General features: G+C 37.3%; 1 protein-coding gene across 8 annotated transcripts in view; it reads right to left on the reverse strand.

Moving 5' to 3' along the window:
- cv-c (crossveinless c) overlaps positions 1-14,182 on the reverse strand; it is a 1,115,617-nt gene that overhangs the window by 534,754 nt on the left and 566,681 nt on the right. For all 8 annotated transcript variants that reach the window (XR_011331368.1, XM_069821284.1, XM_069821285.1 and 5 more), the window contains one exon: positions 2,726-3,367. Coding sequence is in view for 7 of the 8 variants with exons in the window: in XM_069821284.1 (XP_069677385.1) it covers positions 2,726-3,367 (642 nt within the window). In the remaining variant the exon portion in view is untranslated. The remainder of the gene's footprint in view (positions 1-2,725; positions 3,368-14,182) is intronic.

The raw sequence follows: 14,182 nt of genomic DNA on the forward strand, positions 1-14,182 counted from the left end.
TTGGATTATGGGCAGTGTGTACACAAAGAACAGTATTACTGAAGGAACCTTACTTCATGATCAATCTTTATATTAGTCTTGCATCAATTTTCAAGCAGGGCGTTACAATGTTTTTACACTGAGTGTCGGAAAGGTATGCCAAACATATGGACTGTCATAAAATTCGACTGACAAATTTATTCAGCTGAAAATATGGAGTCTGAAGTGTCTAAAAAGTAGAGCCCCAACTGTGTTATTCTTTTATATTTGTACTTCCACTTATTGTTAGTTGAATTACACTGCGTCAAATTACTCACACATTATGCTCAACTCAGTACTAGAGAACATTATGTGTTGAAAAATCAGTGCTTTTCTGTATGCAGAATACCTTGTCACTTGTCACTGGCCTATAAAACAATCAGCCAAAATTCTGTGTCAGAAGTAAACTCTGCGATTTGCGTTTCAAAAGGCAAAAGCACGATCTGAAATTTTGTTTAACATTGTGACAGTCTTTGTATATACTAATTCTTGTTTAACGTTGGGACATATACGATAATAATAATAATAATAATAATAATAATAATAATAATAATAATAATAATAATAATAATAATAATAATAATCCGTGGCGTTACAGCCCTTTAAGGAATCAGATCGACCAGCCGGCTGTTGGCCTCACGTCCACATTCCGAAGCAGAGGTGAACGATTATCCAACTTGAATGGAGATATCGTGTAGTTAGCACGATGATCCCCCCCCCCAACCGTTATAGCTGGCTTTCATTGGGTAGGATTGCCTGTTCGAAACCTGGATACTGAGTGAACCTTCCATATATATGTGTGTATGTATTTTTTTATTTTAGTAGGTTATTTTACGACGCTTTATCTACATCTTAGGTTATTTAGCGTCTGAATGAGATGAAGGTAATAATGACGGTGAAATGAGTCCGGGGTCCAACACCGAAAGTTACCCAGCATTTGCTCATATTGGGTTGAGGAAAAACCCCGGAAAAAACCTCAACCACGTAACTTGCCCCAACCGGAAATCGAACCCGGGCCACCTGGTTTCGCGGCCAGACGCGCTAACCGTTACTCCACAGGTGTGGACTGCATGTAATGTATGTATGTACGTATGTACATATGTATGTATGTATGTATATGCGATATCTGCTTCAATGCACGTATGTACAGTAGCCTTTAAGGTTTCAATCAACGTTTTATATTTCACTACTGTCTAAATTATACCGTATGTAAAGAAGAAATGGCAGTTAATAAATGGGTTCGCAAGGAAAGACGTTGACGTTTTGATTCATGATGTAAAAGTGTTTCAAGCTAGTTAAAGTATGATAGCGATTCTGGAGACTGAGTCATCAGTTACTGATCTTGAAGATGATCTCAATACAAAATGTAATTCAGCAACCTCCCACTCTTTTCTGACAAGGCTGGAACATCTTACAGAGGAGTGCAGGAAATATCACTCCTGCATTTGAACGGTGAAGTGAGTAAGACAGCGATGGATATAACTGTTTTGATCTTCTCAGTTGCAAGACAAAGTTTGCTAGCGCAGACAGCACTGAAGATCTACACGATTTGGAAATTGTTCAAACTAGATGAATTGCAAGACAATTTAAGCACTAATTGACCCTTAAACTGCGCCAAGTGCGACTAGAGAGAAATGCACTAATACATACTTTCAAATCAAAGTACTTCGTGGTATTTCTTATTTTTCAAATTAAGGAAGTATATTATTGACTCCCAAGGTATTGGTTTCTGAGAAAAAGCTTGTGTTTTATTGCCTTTCCTTAAACTTAGCGTCAAAGTTCTTGTGTTGGTACAGGACTGAACGTAGTCTGTCGTACATTATCTGAGACGAATTCATTTAATTCGGTAAACATATTATCTCTCGATACAAATTCTGCACTGCTTGGGAAAAGTGACATAAGTCAGTTTCCACATACCTTTTTTGATAATTTATTGACAACTTACGGAACATCTGCTCGCTTGGAAAAACATACATAAGTATTTCTCCCATTACAATAATTCATACAGAAAAAATCAAATCGACATAAACCAGTATAAGTTGTCAATAAATTATCAAAAAAGGTTTGTGGAAACTGACTTATCGACACCTAAGAATGAAAACCTCGTATGTCTGATTTTCTAAATTTTACACGAGAGCAAAAAATCGATATACAAGGTTTTCACATTTAAATAGATGGCTCGTAAGTCGGAAATTCTATATGATTTCGACATAGAAGGTTTTCACATTCAAATAGATGGTTCGTAAGTCGGATTTTCTATAATGACTAGAGATACGCGCTTTTCATTTTAAAATTAAAGCATAAAGAGATACGTGGTTTTCAATTTTTCTCTTTTTTCATGAAAAAAATTTGAAAATGAAAATTTTGCAATTTTAAACCATAAGAGCACGGGCTTTCCTATAAATTTGAGTGAAAATCGCATTTTCGAAAAAAAGTCGACTTTCGAGGTTTCATTCTTAGGTGTCGTTATGTCACTTTTCCCAAGCACTGCAGAATTATCAATCGGATTGCTGTTGAGTTTTCTCGGTTTATTCAGTTCGGAACTGCTCCAAATATTTTCTAAAATTCTTGAGTAAAAATCAGATTGTTTTTTGAAATTTAATCAGGAAAAAGCTCCACTGTTGCGATAGGAATAAGGATATAATCTATCAGTTAGTGGATTAAATGTGTGGACGATAATTTTATGTATAACAAAATTGATACGTACCACTATGTCTTTTGCCGGTGAAGCAGCGATCGAACACTTTCCCATGGAGATATCATCTATTCCGTTGGTGGTCTCATTGTTCTTGTGGTCGAGTCGTGGGAGGGCACCCGTGGAGTCACTGCGGGGTACCGGGCTGGCTGCGGATTCATTTTTGCTGCGCGTCGCGATGTCAGGGTCCGACGCAGTCAAGTGCACCTCTGAGTCGGGTAGCGAGGACACGCGCACCAGCACAGCGTCTCCGGGACTCCCTCCCGGGACGAGCGGCGATCGCTGACGCCGTAACACCCGCGCCAGCCCCAGGGCGCGGTGAGTCAGGTCCTGCGACGAGGAGTCAGGGTCGCTGTTCTCCCAGGAGTGTGATCTGGAGATCCGCAGACGCATGCTGGGGCTCAGCGCATGGCTGCCATTGGCTTCCAGCTGGCTCAGCTCTTGAGCGATGATGCTGTTGAACTCTGCGAGCAGCCCCTCCGACCAGTCGGACAGGTCGCGCTGCTTGGGGCGCGGGGGTGGTGCCTTGCTGCCGTTGTGCTGACGGTGGGGTGGGGGCGGGGGCGGTGTGGGTGTCCTGTGTTTCGGGATGGGGATACACGCCGAGGGTTTCCGTGAGCTCTGCCACTGGTCGAACACCTCACCAATCTCCTCCTGCAACAAAATATCCACTCTGCACTGCCACACCCGTGAACATTTTACTGTCAAGACTTGTTTGTAGGCAATGTTGTAGGCTCTAACTTTTACTACTCGCGTTTGTCTGTTAGAATAGTTCTACAGCCAGACTCTGCGAAGTTGGATATTTGTTTTTAACGCTGAATAATGTTTATGTACGAGCCTGCGCTATAGACAGGAAATGTTAGGTGACGCTGACGCGTAACATTGTCAAATGCCAATAAGTCAGTACCTTTAGATTAGAAAATAAGACAACACAAAACTGCATGTAAATTAAAGAGTAATAAGGAGCTTTTTAGTAGTATAATTTATTTCATTTTATTCCATATTGAGTAATTTGCACACTGTTACATATTTACTGAAAACGTGCAACAATTTTTCGCTCATTCCCCATCTTCAATTCCTTGCCACGCCAAAAGTACGAGAGACTACCTATCCCGTGTGAAATATGTAAGAACACACGAGATTTTAAATGTGTGTTCAGACTTTAGCCAGCTTTTATGGTTTCTAAGAGTTTCAGTACAAATAATTGTTAATAGAGCTTCTTATATTGAAGAAAACTGTTATGTAGTTCACTGTTTCGTCAGCTACAGATAAGATATGTCGGCGAGAAGCAAGCGCAAATATACTGTAATATTTAATAAAATTCAAAACATATATAGAGGTATAAATAAGCTACATTACATGACGTTATTCACTGGCAACCTGGGAACCGAGATTCTCTTTTTTCGTTTTTTAAGTTCAGAGTTACTTTCCCAGCTGTTCTTGCATTCACTGTTGAATTCAGGCTTAATCCCCCGGAGTGAGGGGATTTATACCATGTCCGGAGAGAACGTGGAACCGACAGCAAAGGAAACAGTTTAGAGCTTACATAACAATTGAGGAAGTCTATAGAAAAATGAGGTAAATTGAAGAATTATAACTTTCGTTTTAAATACTATAGGTACTATGTTAATGTAGCATTAACTTTCAAATCATGTTGGTAATTTCATTGAAGCTTAACTTATTAAAGATGGCGACCAGAATCCTTAAAACTTACTGCCAATTTTAGAATACCAAACCTAACAAATTAAAATGTAATTTCGGTAAATTATTTTTAGAAATTTAACTTACTATTTTAATTGGTTAGATTTGATATAGGCCTGCAGTGGAATTGTAAAGTTAGCACTACCTTTGAGGATTTCCGGTGCCATATACGATAGTAACTATTTTCGCCATAACCCTTCTATACTATGCCTAAAGCCGACATACTTATTGTACCTGCAAATATGACACCCATATCATACACGATATAACGGGGCGCTTACGTCCTCTGTCAGCCCTATTTTACTTTCGCCATAACCCTACTGTTGTTGTTTAGTCAACTGTCCGAAGACAGGTTTGGACTTCATAAGTAAAACCAATAAGGCATCACTCATGAGGCAACTAGGCCAAGAGATAATGGGGTAGGGTGGCCAGTTCCTTTCCCCCTATAACCCTACTACACCCTATTATACTCAAGCCATCAAAAATCAACATAAGACCAGTATCAATGTTACATTAATGCCTGTGAGATGTAAGATTAGTCCAAATATGAAAAGCCGACACACACGCACACAACGTCCGAGCATCCGACCGCAACGAAGTTCAAGGCTTAAATGACATTGCAAAGAATACGTTAAAATCACAACTCACACACGAGGTTAAAATGAATAACTATAAACCTCAAATGGATTGTTTTTAGAATCAACGTCACTACCAATCAACAAAAATCATCAAGTCTCTAAATGGGAAATCACGCTGGTGACACTTATTCAGTTACAATCTCGACTAAGTCAACCGCTTCTATGAAATTAAAAATGTTAATATTGCTACAGTAGAAGAAGAAAAAGAATTGGTTGGGTCACTGGCTGAGAAGAAACTACCTACTAAAGGATGCACTGGAAGGAATGGTGAACGGGAGAAGAATTTGGTGTAGAAGAAGATATCAGATGATAGACAACATTAAGATATATGGATCATATGAGGAGAAAAAAGGAAGGCAGAAAATAGGAAAGATTGGAGAAAGTAGGGTTTGCAGTGAAAGGCCTGCCCTTGGGCAGACCACTAAATGAAAAATGAAATGAAAGATAGCCTATATAAAACATGGTGAATATGAACTGTTGTTCTGTGCAAAGTGTTTCCATGAAAGTGGCATTAAGTATCCTTTTTACATAAACCGCTTAAAATACTTAGTAGACCTACAATAATTACTCACCGATTAAATTATATGAATGAGTCCTCTAGTAGCTTTTCAAGTTTTTGAAGGGCCATGATATGAATACTTCATCTGTTTTTTGAAGAGCTTCAAGATATATATTAAATACAGTTTACATAGTCGAAATGCACCACCCCGAATACGACCGAAATACAACCCATCATAGGCTATTTAGTTTTCAATCGTTTTCTATATTTGACTTCGCGTCTAACCGTTTTATTCATTACCAGCAGTAGATGAATGTGTAACAGATGAATTTACCGATTCAGAGATTGCACTTTCTCTTAAAGCTAATTATGATATAAATTAATGTATAATATTGTTCAGAAAAGAATGCTCTTTAATATAAACAAATACTTGGACTGGCTTCCCCAGATCTCAAGCCTGGTGGGCATCTGTGGAATGTGGGACACTGGATTTGTGAACTGTATATCCACCATTCTCTATACTTGAACTATGGACCACCTTATGAACAGCGTAGTTGAAAATTCCTTCAAGGTTTACACACACGCATAATGAAATACAGAGACCCCCACGGCCGGTACAAGTCATTCTATGGGTGAGAGGAGGTCCAACATAGTGTTGGGCAGGTGATCATAATTCAGTGCTCACTGAGTGTGGATTTTTCCTAATAGCAGTAAAATATTATTTTTTTTCTTCTCCTGTTTAACCTGCTCCAGTCCTACTGACTTATAATCCATTCCAGTGTAGGGAAGGGTGAATAGCTATGGATCAACACTTCTCAGACACACATTGCAGACCTCTCTGGTTGTGTGGTCAGCACGGCGCAGAGCCACTGTTGAGACAACACATGACAAGGGACAAACACCCAATCCCCTGGACGGAAATTAAATCTCGCAGTAAAATATAATATAAAAATATTTAAATTTCCAGATATTTTAAGTGTAGACAAATTTAAGACCAGGACGCTTCAGAACGCAATGTTGCCCTTCTTAACTTTGTATATCGTATAAAATTTGACGGAAGCAAGACATCAATCGCATCGATGTTGCTTTTAGAACTTACGATGTACATTATTATGCGGAACTGATTGATAACGCAGAACTAATTCCCTATAAAGGAAACCCGTGACTCAGCACATACAAGCATCTATCATCCATTCTTGTATTGTAACTTCCAATCTTTTGATTCGTTCGGGGTTTTCTTCAAATTGTCTACTTCCAAATCGAAAATGTCAACGAGAGATGTAATACAAACAAGCACAGATCTCGATACGACTTCTGAACAAAGTAAATAAATTAGCGTTACACCTTGCCGTTATAGTAAGCTACGAAACCGGATTTCGGTAGTCACTTACGGATCATGATGCTGGGTGGACACAGGTCCCATGCACTGATCGAAGTTTAATGAAAAAAGTCTTCTCTCCTATGAGTACTTTAAATAGCGCTCATTTCGTTCTACTAGTCCAAGTTAAGAATGGCACCGGATATTTTAGAATGGCTGTGGTGTCCGATTGCAGAATTTTAAGCCCGGTTCACAAAACTTCGAAATCTAGCAATCAAGAACTCAGTCACTTATAATGGAGCATGTCTCAAGTAAACGCGCATTGACTTGTAACTGGCGATTAAGACTGTTAAAATATTGTCAGAATTTTCAGAGAGTGGCAATTAGGCGCAAGCCAAAATTTTACCTGTCAGAAATTCAACTGCGCGCGGCTGTCAGGTGGAATATCAGTGGGTATAAATCAAATACAAGCGGCAGTCAATTCTTTGTATATATATCAACTGCGCGCAGGGCTCAGTTTTTGCATATTCCTTCTCATTTTTCAGAGACTTAGGAGTCTCTATTTTATGAATAGATGTGGTTAGAAATGTCCGAACTGGGTACTTGTCAAGAAGTTACAATAGTAATACCCAAACTGGGTACTTGTGAAAAAATTATTTCTTATTATAATAAGATGACACGATTTTTAAAAAAATGTAATCGGCTAATATTTCCTTGTCTGTGTTGGAGTAATGAGTTGTTCTATTTATTTTCGGCCCTTTTCTTACGCAGGTTTAGGTTTGGCACTGTTGCCATCATTAATTTTGATGTAGATCTATGTGCTAGTCTGTGTCTGGATAATGACATCAACAAAATTAGGCCTATATATGTGTGTGTGGATGTGCACTGTTAAAATTCAGACCGAAAGCCCTATGAAAAGTCTCACAAGAATTAGTGGTTGTTTCTGATGTTATTGTATCTGAAGACCGAATTTCGGGAGGAAATGTTGCATCTGACTCTATGAAATTATAAGTAATCAGCACAGTTAGTTACAATTGAATTAACGCATTAAATTCTCAACAAAAGCATCACCTACTTGCTGGAGACAAAGAAAAGTTAGGCCGAATACCCATTACATTCCTTACGTACCAGGAACAAATTGATAAACGCGAGCAGTGTTACCACCCATTATATTACTTTATTATTATTATTATTATTATTATTATTATTATTATTATTATTATTATTATTAACATTCTATTTTGTATAAAATTGTATATAAAATTGCTATGGTGCACTGACGCGCGCAGTTGATGTGTTTACAGTATAGTTGTTCGCGCGCAGTTGATGTGTTTACAATATAGCTGTCTGCGCGCAGTTGATGAGATTTTGACCTTTTCGCGCGTAATCGATACCCACCCAGAATTTTGTTTTGATACCGGTAAGGTCCTTATCCGCTACTACACTTCAGCGCGCGATGATGCATGCGACTCACAATAAGCTATTTATTATCAGATTTCAGAGTCTTGTGAACCAGGCATAAAACTCTCCCAACGGACACCACATCACATCCATTTTAATACACACGGGGGTCATTCTTAACTTCAAATGTCTAACATCCGATTATATACTATTCATGCAGTAAAACTAGGACGACGTGACCCTCTTTATGTTTTGTTCTGTTTAGTTTCTATATTATAGACGTACGATTGAAAAATAATTTTAATAGAACTGAGTGACACAAGATGAAAACAATGTTATTTGCAGACGACCTAGTGATCTGCTAGTTAAAATAAGACAACACACAAAAGACAGAAATTTTCAACATATGAAACAAAACCTTTGGCCTTTAAAGGAAGAAATCCCATCCGGCATAGAGCAATAATAAACGTAGAAGTCGAGCAAGTATGTAATTCCAGTTTTGTAGCTTATAATGCAGAAACAGATCTAGGTGAGCAAATTGAAGAATCCGTGATAACATATGAAATTACAAAAGTAAGAACATTAATAAATAAAACGCCCGAAAAGAAACTCAATTTGTCTTTAAATAATGACTATTTCTACGCTTGTGAGAACAGACAAAAGAGAGAATAGAATCAGCGCAGATGAAATTTATGTCTTTCGGTTGGCTACTTATTACTGGGCAAATGGAAAATATCGACAAACGTGAAGTATTGCACATTTACGATACAAAAACTACAGTGGAGCAAAAGAAAATACTCTAGTACGAATGCGGAGAGTGGACGTAACAAGAATGTCGAAAATTATATTAATTATTAGCAAACAAGTAAACATTGTGCTGGACGCTCTAAAGGAAGATTTCTTTCTCCTAAAATTTTAATGTCACTAGGCCTAAGCCTGGTATCTGGCGATGGTCATTATGATAAACATAATAATTATGATTGCGATGATAATGCACGAAATTCATTTTGAAATTCACTTGTAATTAATTATATGACCGTGCTAAAATATTATCTGGAATACGAAGAACTATACATCGGCGGGAAAAAGGAAAATAAGTAATAATATATTAAAAATGGATACATTCATGGTCATCGAAAGTAACATACGACCGTGGTACGGCCAGTATTAACATACGAAGTTGAAGTCCGCGAAGAAACTTAAAGTACTGAGCAGAAAACCACAACTGAAATGAAGGTTTGCGATCTATTACTAGGCCTATACCGTAGGCCTATTCGCTATATTATGCACTGACCAGATGTTAACAGATATGACATGTAGGTCTATTGGTCGCGAGAAAAATTGTAGCAGGGGGGTGGAATGCGTGGTCTATAGTTAATACTCGACCAAGGCCAGTGGAGTCCTGCAGCCCGGAACCATGGCGCTATTGCTCCTGTTCGTAATACCGCATCGCGATAGTTCACATTACGTCCGCGGCTCCACTCGAGTACTTGGTCGAGTAATAACAAGTTTATCTTGTAAAACGCGCTGGCTTGGTGAAGATTAGTGGACTATGAATATTAAATCAGAGAGATATCACTAAAAGCGGAACATTTTTGTCTCATCTATTCGTATCGTGATTTACATTTAATATAAAACTTAAGAAAAGGAACAAACGTGTCTATCAGAGGAATGTACATCATCATCATCGTCATCGTCATCGTCATCGTCATCGTCATCATCATCATCTTACAGGTATTATGCATCTGTACTTGTTTCGGCTTCAAAGGAATGATGTAACCATCTTGATTTTGGATGTTCGGGGTTTCTCAGTCTCCAAGCTATAGGCCTACTAACGCTTTTCTGGTGGTATTACTGTCGAGCTGTTTATTTAAACGTTCCTTCCATTTGCTTTCGTATTTTATTTTATTTTATTTTTTTCATTTGATGAGGAGATGTTTAGTTCCGTCTTGATATCTTCATTTCTCTATCAGTTCATTAGCCTATATTCTGGTAGCTGCCTGAGTTCGCTTACAGTCATTTTTAGTGAGTTCTTTAAAAACGCTACTCAACTACTATGTTATTCATCGTAAATAGAATTTGTGATAGCGAGGTGTGAATTCATTTACAATCATTTTAGTAGGATTTTTGAAGACTCTGTATCGACTACTGCACTAGAGACAGTCTTGTTCTGTAGTATCTTATTTTTTTAACGTTTATGCAGCATCGATGGAATTTTATTAATACTAGCGAGATGATATTTCTGTCAGATGAGTTTGACATTACCCGACGTTCGTCTTACAGTTGAGGCAAACTTCGGAGAGAACACAACCAATTTATCAGCCGAAGCGGGATTCGAACCCATGTCCGAGCACAGTCCCGAATCACGAGTACAGGTCCTACAACACTATGCTACGCCAGTGGACGAACGAGTATGTTAAAAGTTTGTGTTCTTATCCAACTTAAACATGCCTTCACCGTGCTTAGCTTATCAATCACTGCCCGAATGTTTAGCAATCCCTGTCGTGATAGTTGAAGGTTTATACCGTGACGAATCGCTTTAGTTGAGCGCCATGAGTTCGCACCCCGCTGAGTTCCATTACGCAATGTGTTTAATTTTCCTAGCAGAAGCCCGTAACGAACTGTGTTACCGCACAAACTAGCTCACTAGTGATCTGTGATAGCCAATACACGTAGCGTAAAACTGTTGACTACAATTTTGAGAGAGGAATATTTGTACTTTTCGCTCCTCCATTCCAAAAGTTGGTTTATATGGCTTCTTCTTCTAACATTTTTCTATGCTACTAGCCTGTTTGTAATAAATGAAATTCCAGTCATATCTTATAGGCTCTTTCTGGACTTCTCTCTCCAGTAGCCGAGTTCTCTCTTAACGATCTTCAGAATTCAGCCGCTTCCCATCTTGCCGATATCTTCATTCTCTTCATTCCTTCGTCTGGTAATCCATTCTCCAATTGGCTGAATTCCACACTGCTCTCTAATATCATAATTTATTATGCTATGATATCTGGCTCTTCTAACCTATTTTTCTCAGGACATGCATAACCGTTCTCTCAACAATTTTCCTATTTCTTTAAAATTGTATACGAGTACCTATGTCCACATTTTAACAGCAAAATGAGAACTGATATTATAACTTATTTCTTTACAAAATAATTAACTTATACGTAATTTTATGTCCAGAGTGACATACCGGTAATATAAGTAACTTCATAATTCCTAGTTTTGATATAAAATATTATACTGTGTGCATGCAGAAGTTGTTGGGAATGAATCTGATAATATACTATTCCATTGCTTTAAAAAGAAAACAGTTATCCATGTAACCATGCTCTGAAAAAAACATTTAAAATTACATTATTAATTTGTATTATTTCAAAACTTCATTAAATTTCCTGTAAAAAAGATAATTAACTTTGATTCATATCAGTGAATATTCTTTTAAATATTAAATTTCTTTCATTGACCTTACAATATTGTACGGTGACCACCTCTGTGGTATAGGGGTCAGCATGCTGGTCTCTTATGCAGAGGGCCCGGGTTCGATTCTCGGTTGGGTTGAATTTCCTGGTTGAGGTTTTTCAGGATTTTCCCTCAACTGTAAGGCAAATGTCAGGAAATTTGGGCGACAACATCCCTGAATATCACCGGCTTCATTCATCACCAAAATCATATTTATAACAAATCAGTAAATACCAGACGCCATCTAGTTCACAACAATAGAACCAGTACTCAATAGTACACAGGCCTTCGGATTTCACCTAAAAGATTAACTCGCGATATGATCAGAGATATTAAAGTGAGTATAAATAACAGCAAAATATATATAGTACAAAATAAATAAGTGTATTCATTTAGAGTAGGCTTTGAAACTAAACTCAATATTAAAGCGTAATATGAACAGAAGAATCCCTAAAATAAATCACGAATGAACAGACTCGTATTACATAGCTGAGTTGAAAATCTTACGTATAGTTTCTTCGACTGAAGGCAAAAGAAGTCCTAATGCTGATTGGTTATGGGGACAAAATGGAAAACCGTTTAAAATGACACTATTAATTTGTATTATTTCAAAACTTCATTAAATTTTATGTAAAAAAATAACATTTGATTCCTATCATTGAATATTCTTTTAAGTATTAAACTTCTATCATTGGCTCTATAATATTGTACAAAATAAATAAGTGCATTCATTTACAGTAGGCTTTGAAACTAAACAAAATACTAATGCGTAATATGAACAGAAGAATCCCTAAAATAAATCACCAATGAACATATTACATAGCTGAGTTGAAAGTCTTACATATGGTTTCCTTGATTGAGAGCAAAAGAAGTCCTAATGCTGATTGGTTATGGGGACAGAAAGGGCAGTCAACAAGACGAGTTAATGAAGTACGTACATCCGGGAAGAAACATAATTCAATCAACAATTTCGGAAATTCAATGAAAGAGGAAGTTTAAGTAATAAGCCAAAATATGAGACCAAAAATAATTATAAGAGGAGAAATGTCCTTTGAATGAGTTATCCAATCAAGAAGATCTGTATAAATGTATAAAACAGGTATCTGTTGAATACGTGTGGCACTATGAAAGTTAATCTGTCAATGATTGTTATCTAAACTGGTCTTTATTTCACCGTCGTTAGCAACCTAACTAAACAATGGCTTTATTCACAGCAGTGAATTAAAAGTCTTTAATTTACTGCAGTGAATTGATTTTTTAATCACTCTGTCCATGGCAATCAACAAACAATTTTAAGAAATGATACTTCTGAATATAAATAATTGATTAAATGGCGATCATACTCGTGTTAATTATGTAAGCATGTACGGCTTACAGCTGTTTCGGTGCTACTTGACACCATCCTCAGAGCCTTCTGTGTCTCGGCGCCATCTCAACTTCGCTGCCTGTTGTGTGGGTGCGTTCGTGTGATGAAGAGTTGTGTCAAATAGTGTGTGCCGAACACATAACCAATGCTAACCACACATACAGTAACATAAATATAGACATGGAAATCCTACACATACAACCCAAGAACCAAAAACTCAACGCACTAGAACAATATGAAATATACAGACACACTAAAACACACCATAATCAAATTCTCAACACACAGATCAATTTCAGAACACACACACACTATTTGACACAACTCTTCATCACACGAACGCACTCACACAACAGGCAGCGAAGTTGAGATGGCGCCGAGACACAGAAGGCTCTGAGGATGGTGTCAAGTAGCACTGAAACAACTGTAAGCCGCACAAGCTTACATAATTAACACGAGTAAGATCGCCATTTAATCAATTATTTATATTTAAGTGTTAAAAGTAGTGTACGAAAGATTCAACATGAACTTCTGAATAGTTCATTCTTTATCTGTAATATTCTTTTACCATTAAAACTCAAGAATAATGGTATTTTACAAACAAATTCAAATTAGTGTAGTTCTGAAAATATTGAGATTAGGACAAATGTTTATATGACATTTTATGTTCAGAATGTATTCGGAAATAAGCTCCGTAAGTGACTGTAAATCCTCATGAATCACCCTGTATATATAATCAGACATTGTTATAGCTAATTTAAAGATTTATTGTGATTATTGTTATTATGTATATATTTATTGCTCTTTTTTACTTCATTGTTATTAAATGAATAAGTAATGGTAATTCTTTGTTAAGAGACGATCATAACCTTCCCACTTCCTCGGTCCTTTATTTTCCCGTGAGGGTTTATCATCTAGAGAGGGGCCTAGCAAGGTATCCGTCTGTATTCGGACGAAAGCCAGTTCCTTACTAGCATGATTGCGCCCCGCCACATTCATCACGTTTGACACAAGCCAAAATTCTTTAACTGGAAATAATTATTTTACTTTCTCCAGCGATTTTCAGACATTGCACGTTTTCATTACG

This window comes from Periplaneta americana, chromosome 3 (assembly GCF_040183065.1).
Source record: "Periplaneta americana isolate PAMFEO1 chromosome 3, P.americana_PAMFEO1_priV1, whole genome shotgun sequence".
Taxonomy (NCBI): domain Eukaryota; kingdom Metazoa; phylum Arthropoda; class Insecta; order Blattodea; family Blattidae; genus Periplaneta; species Periplaneta americana.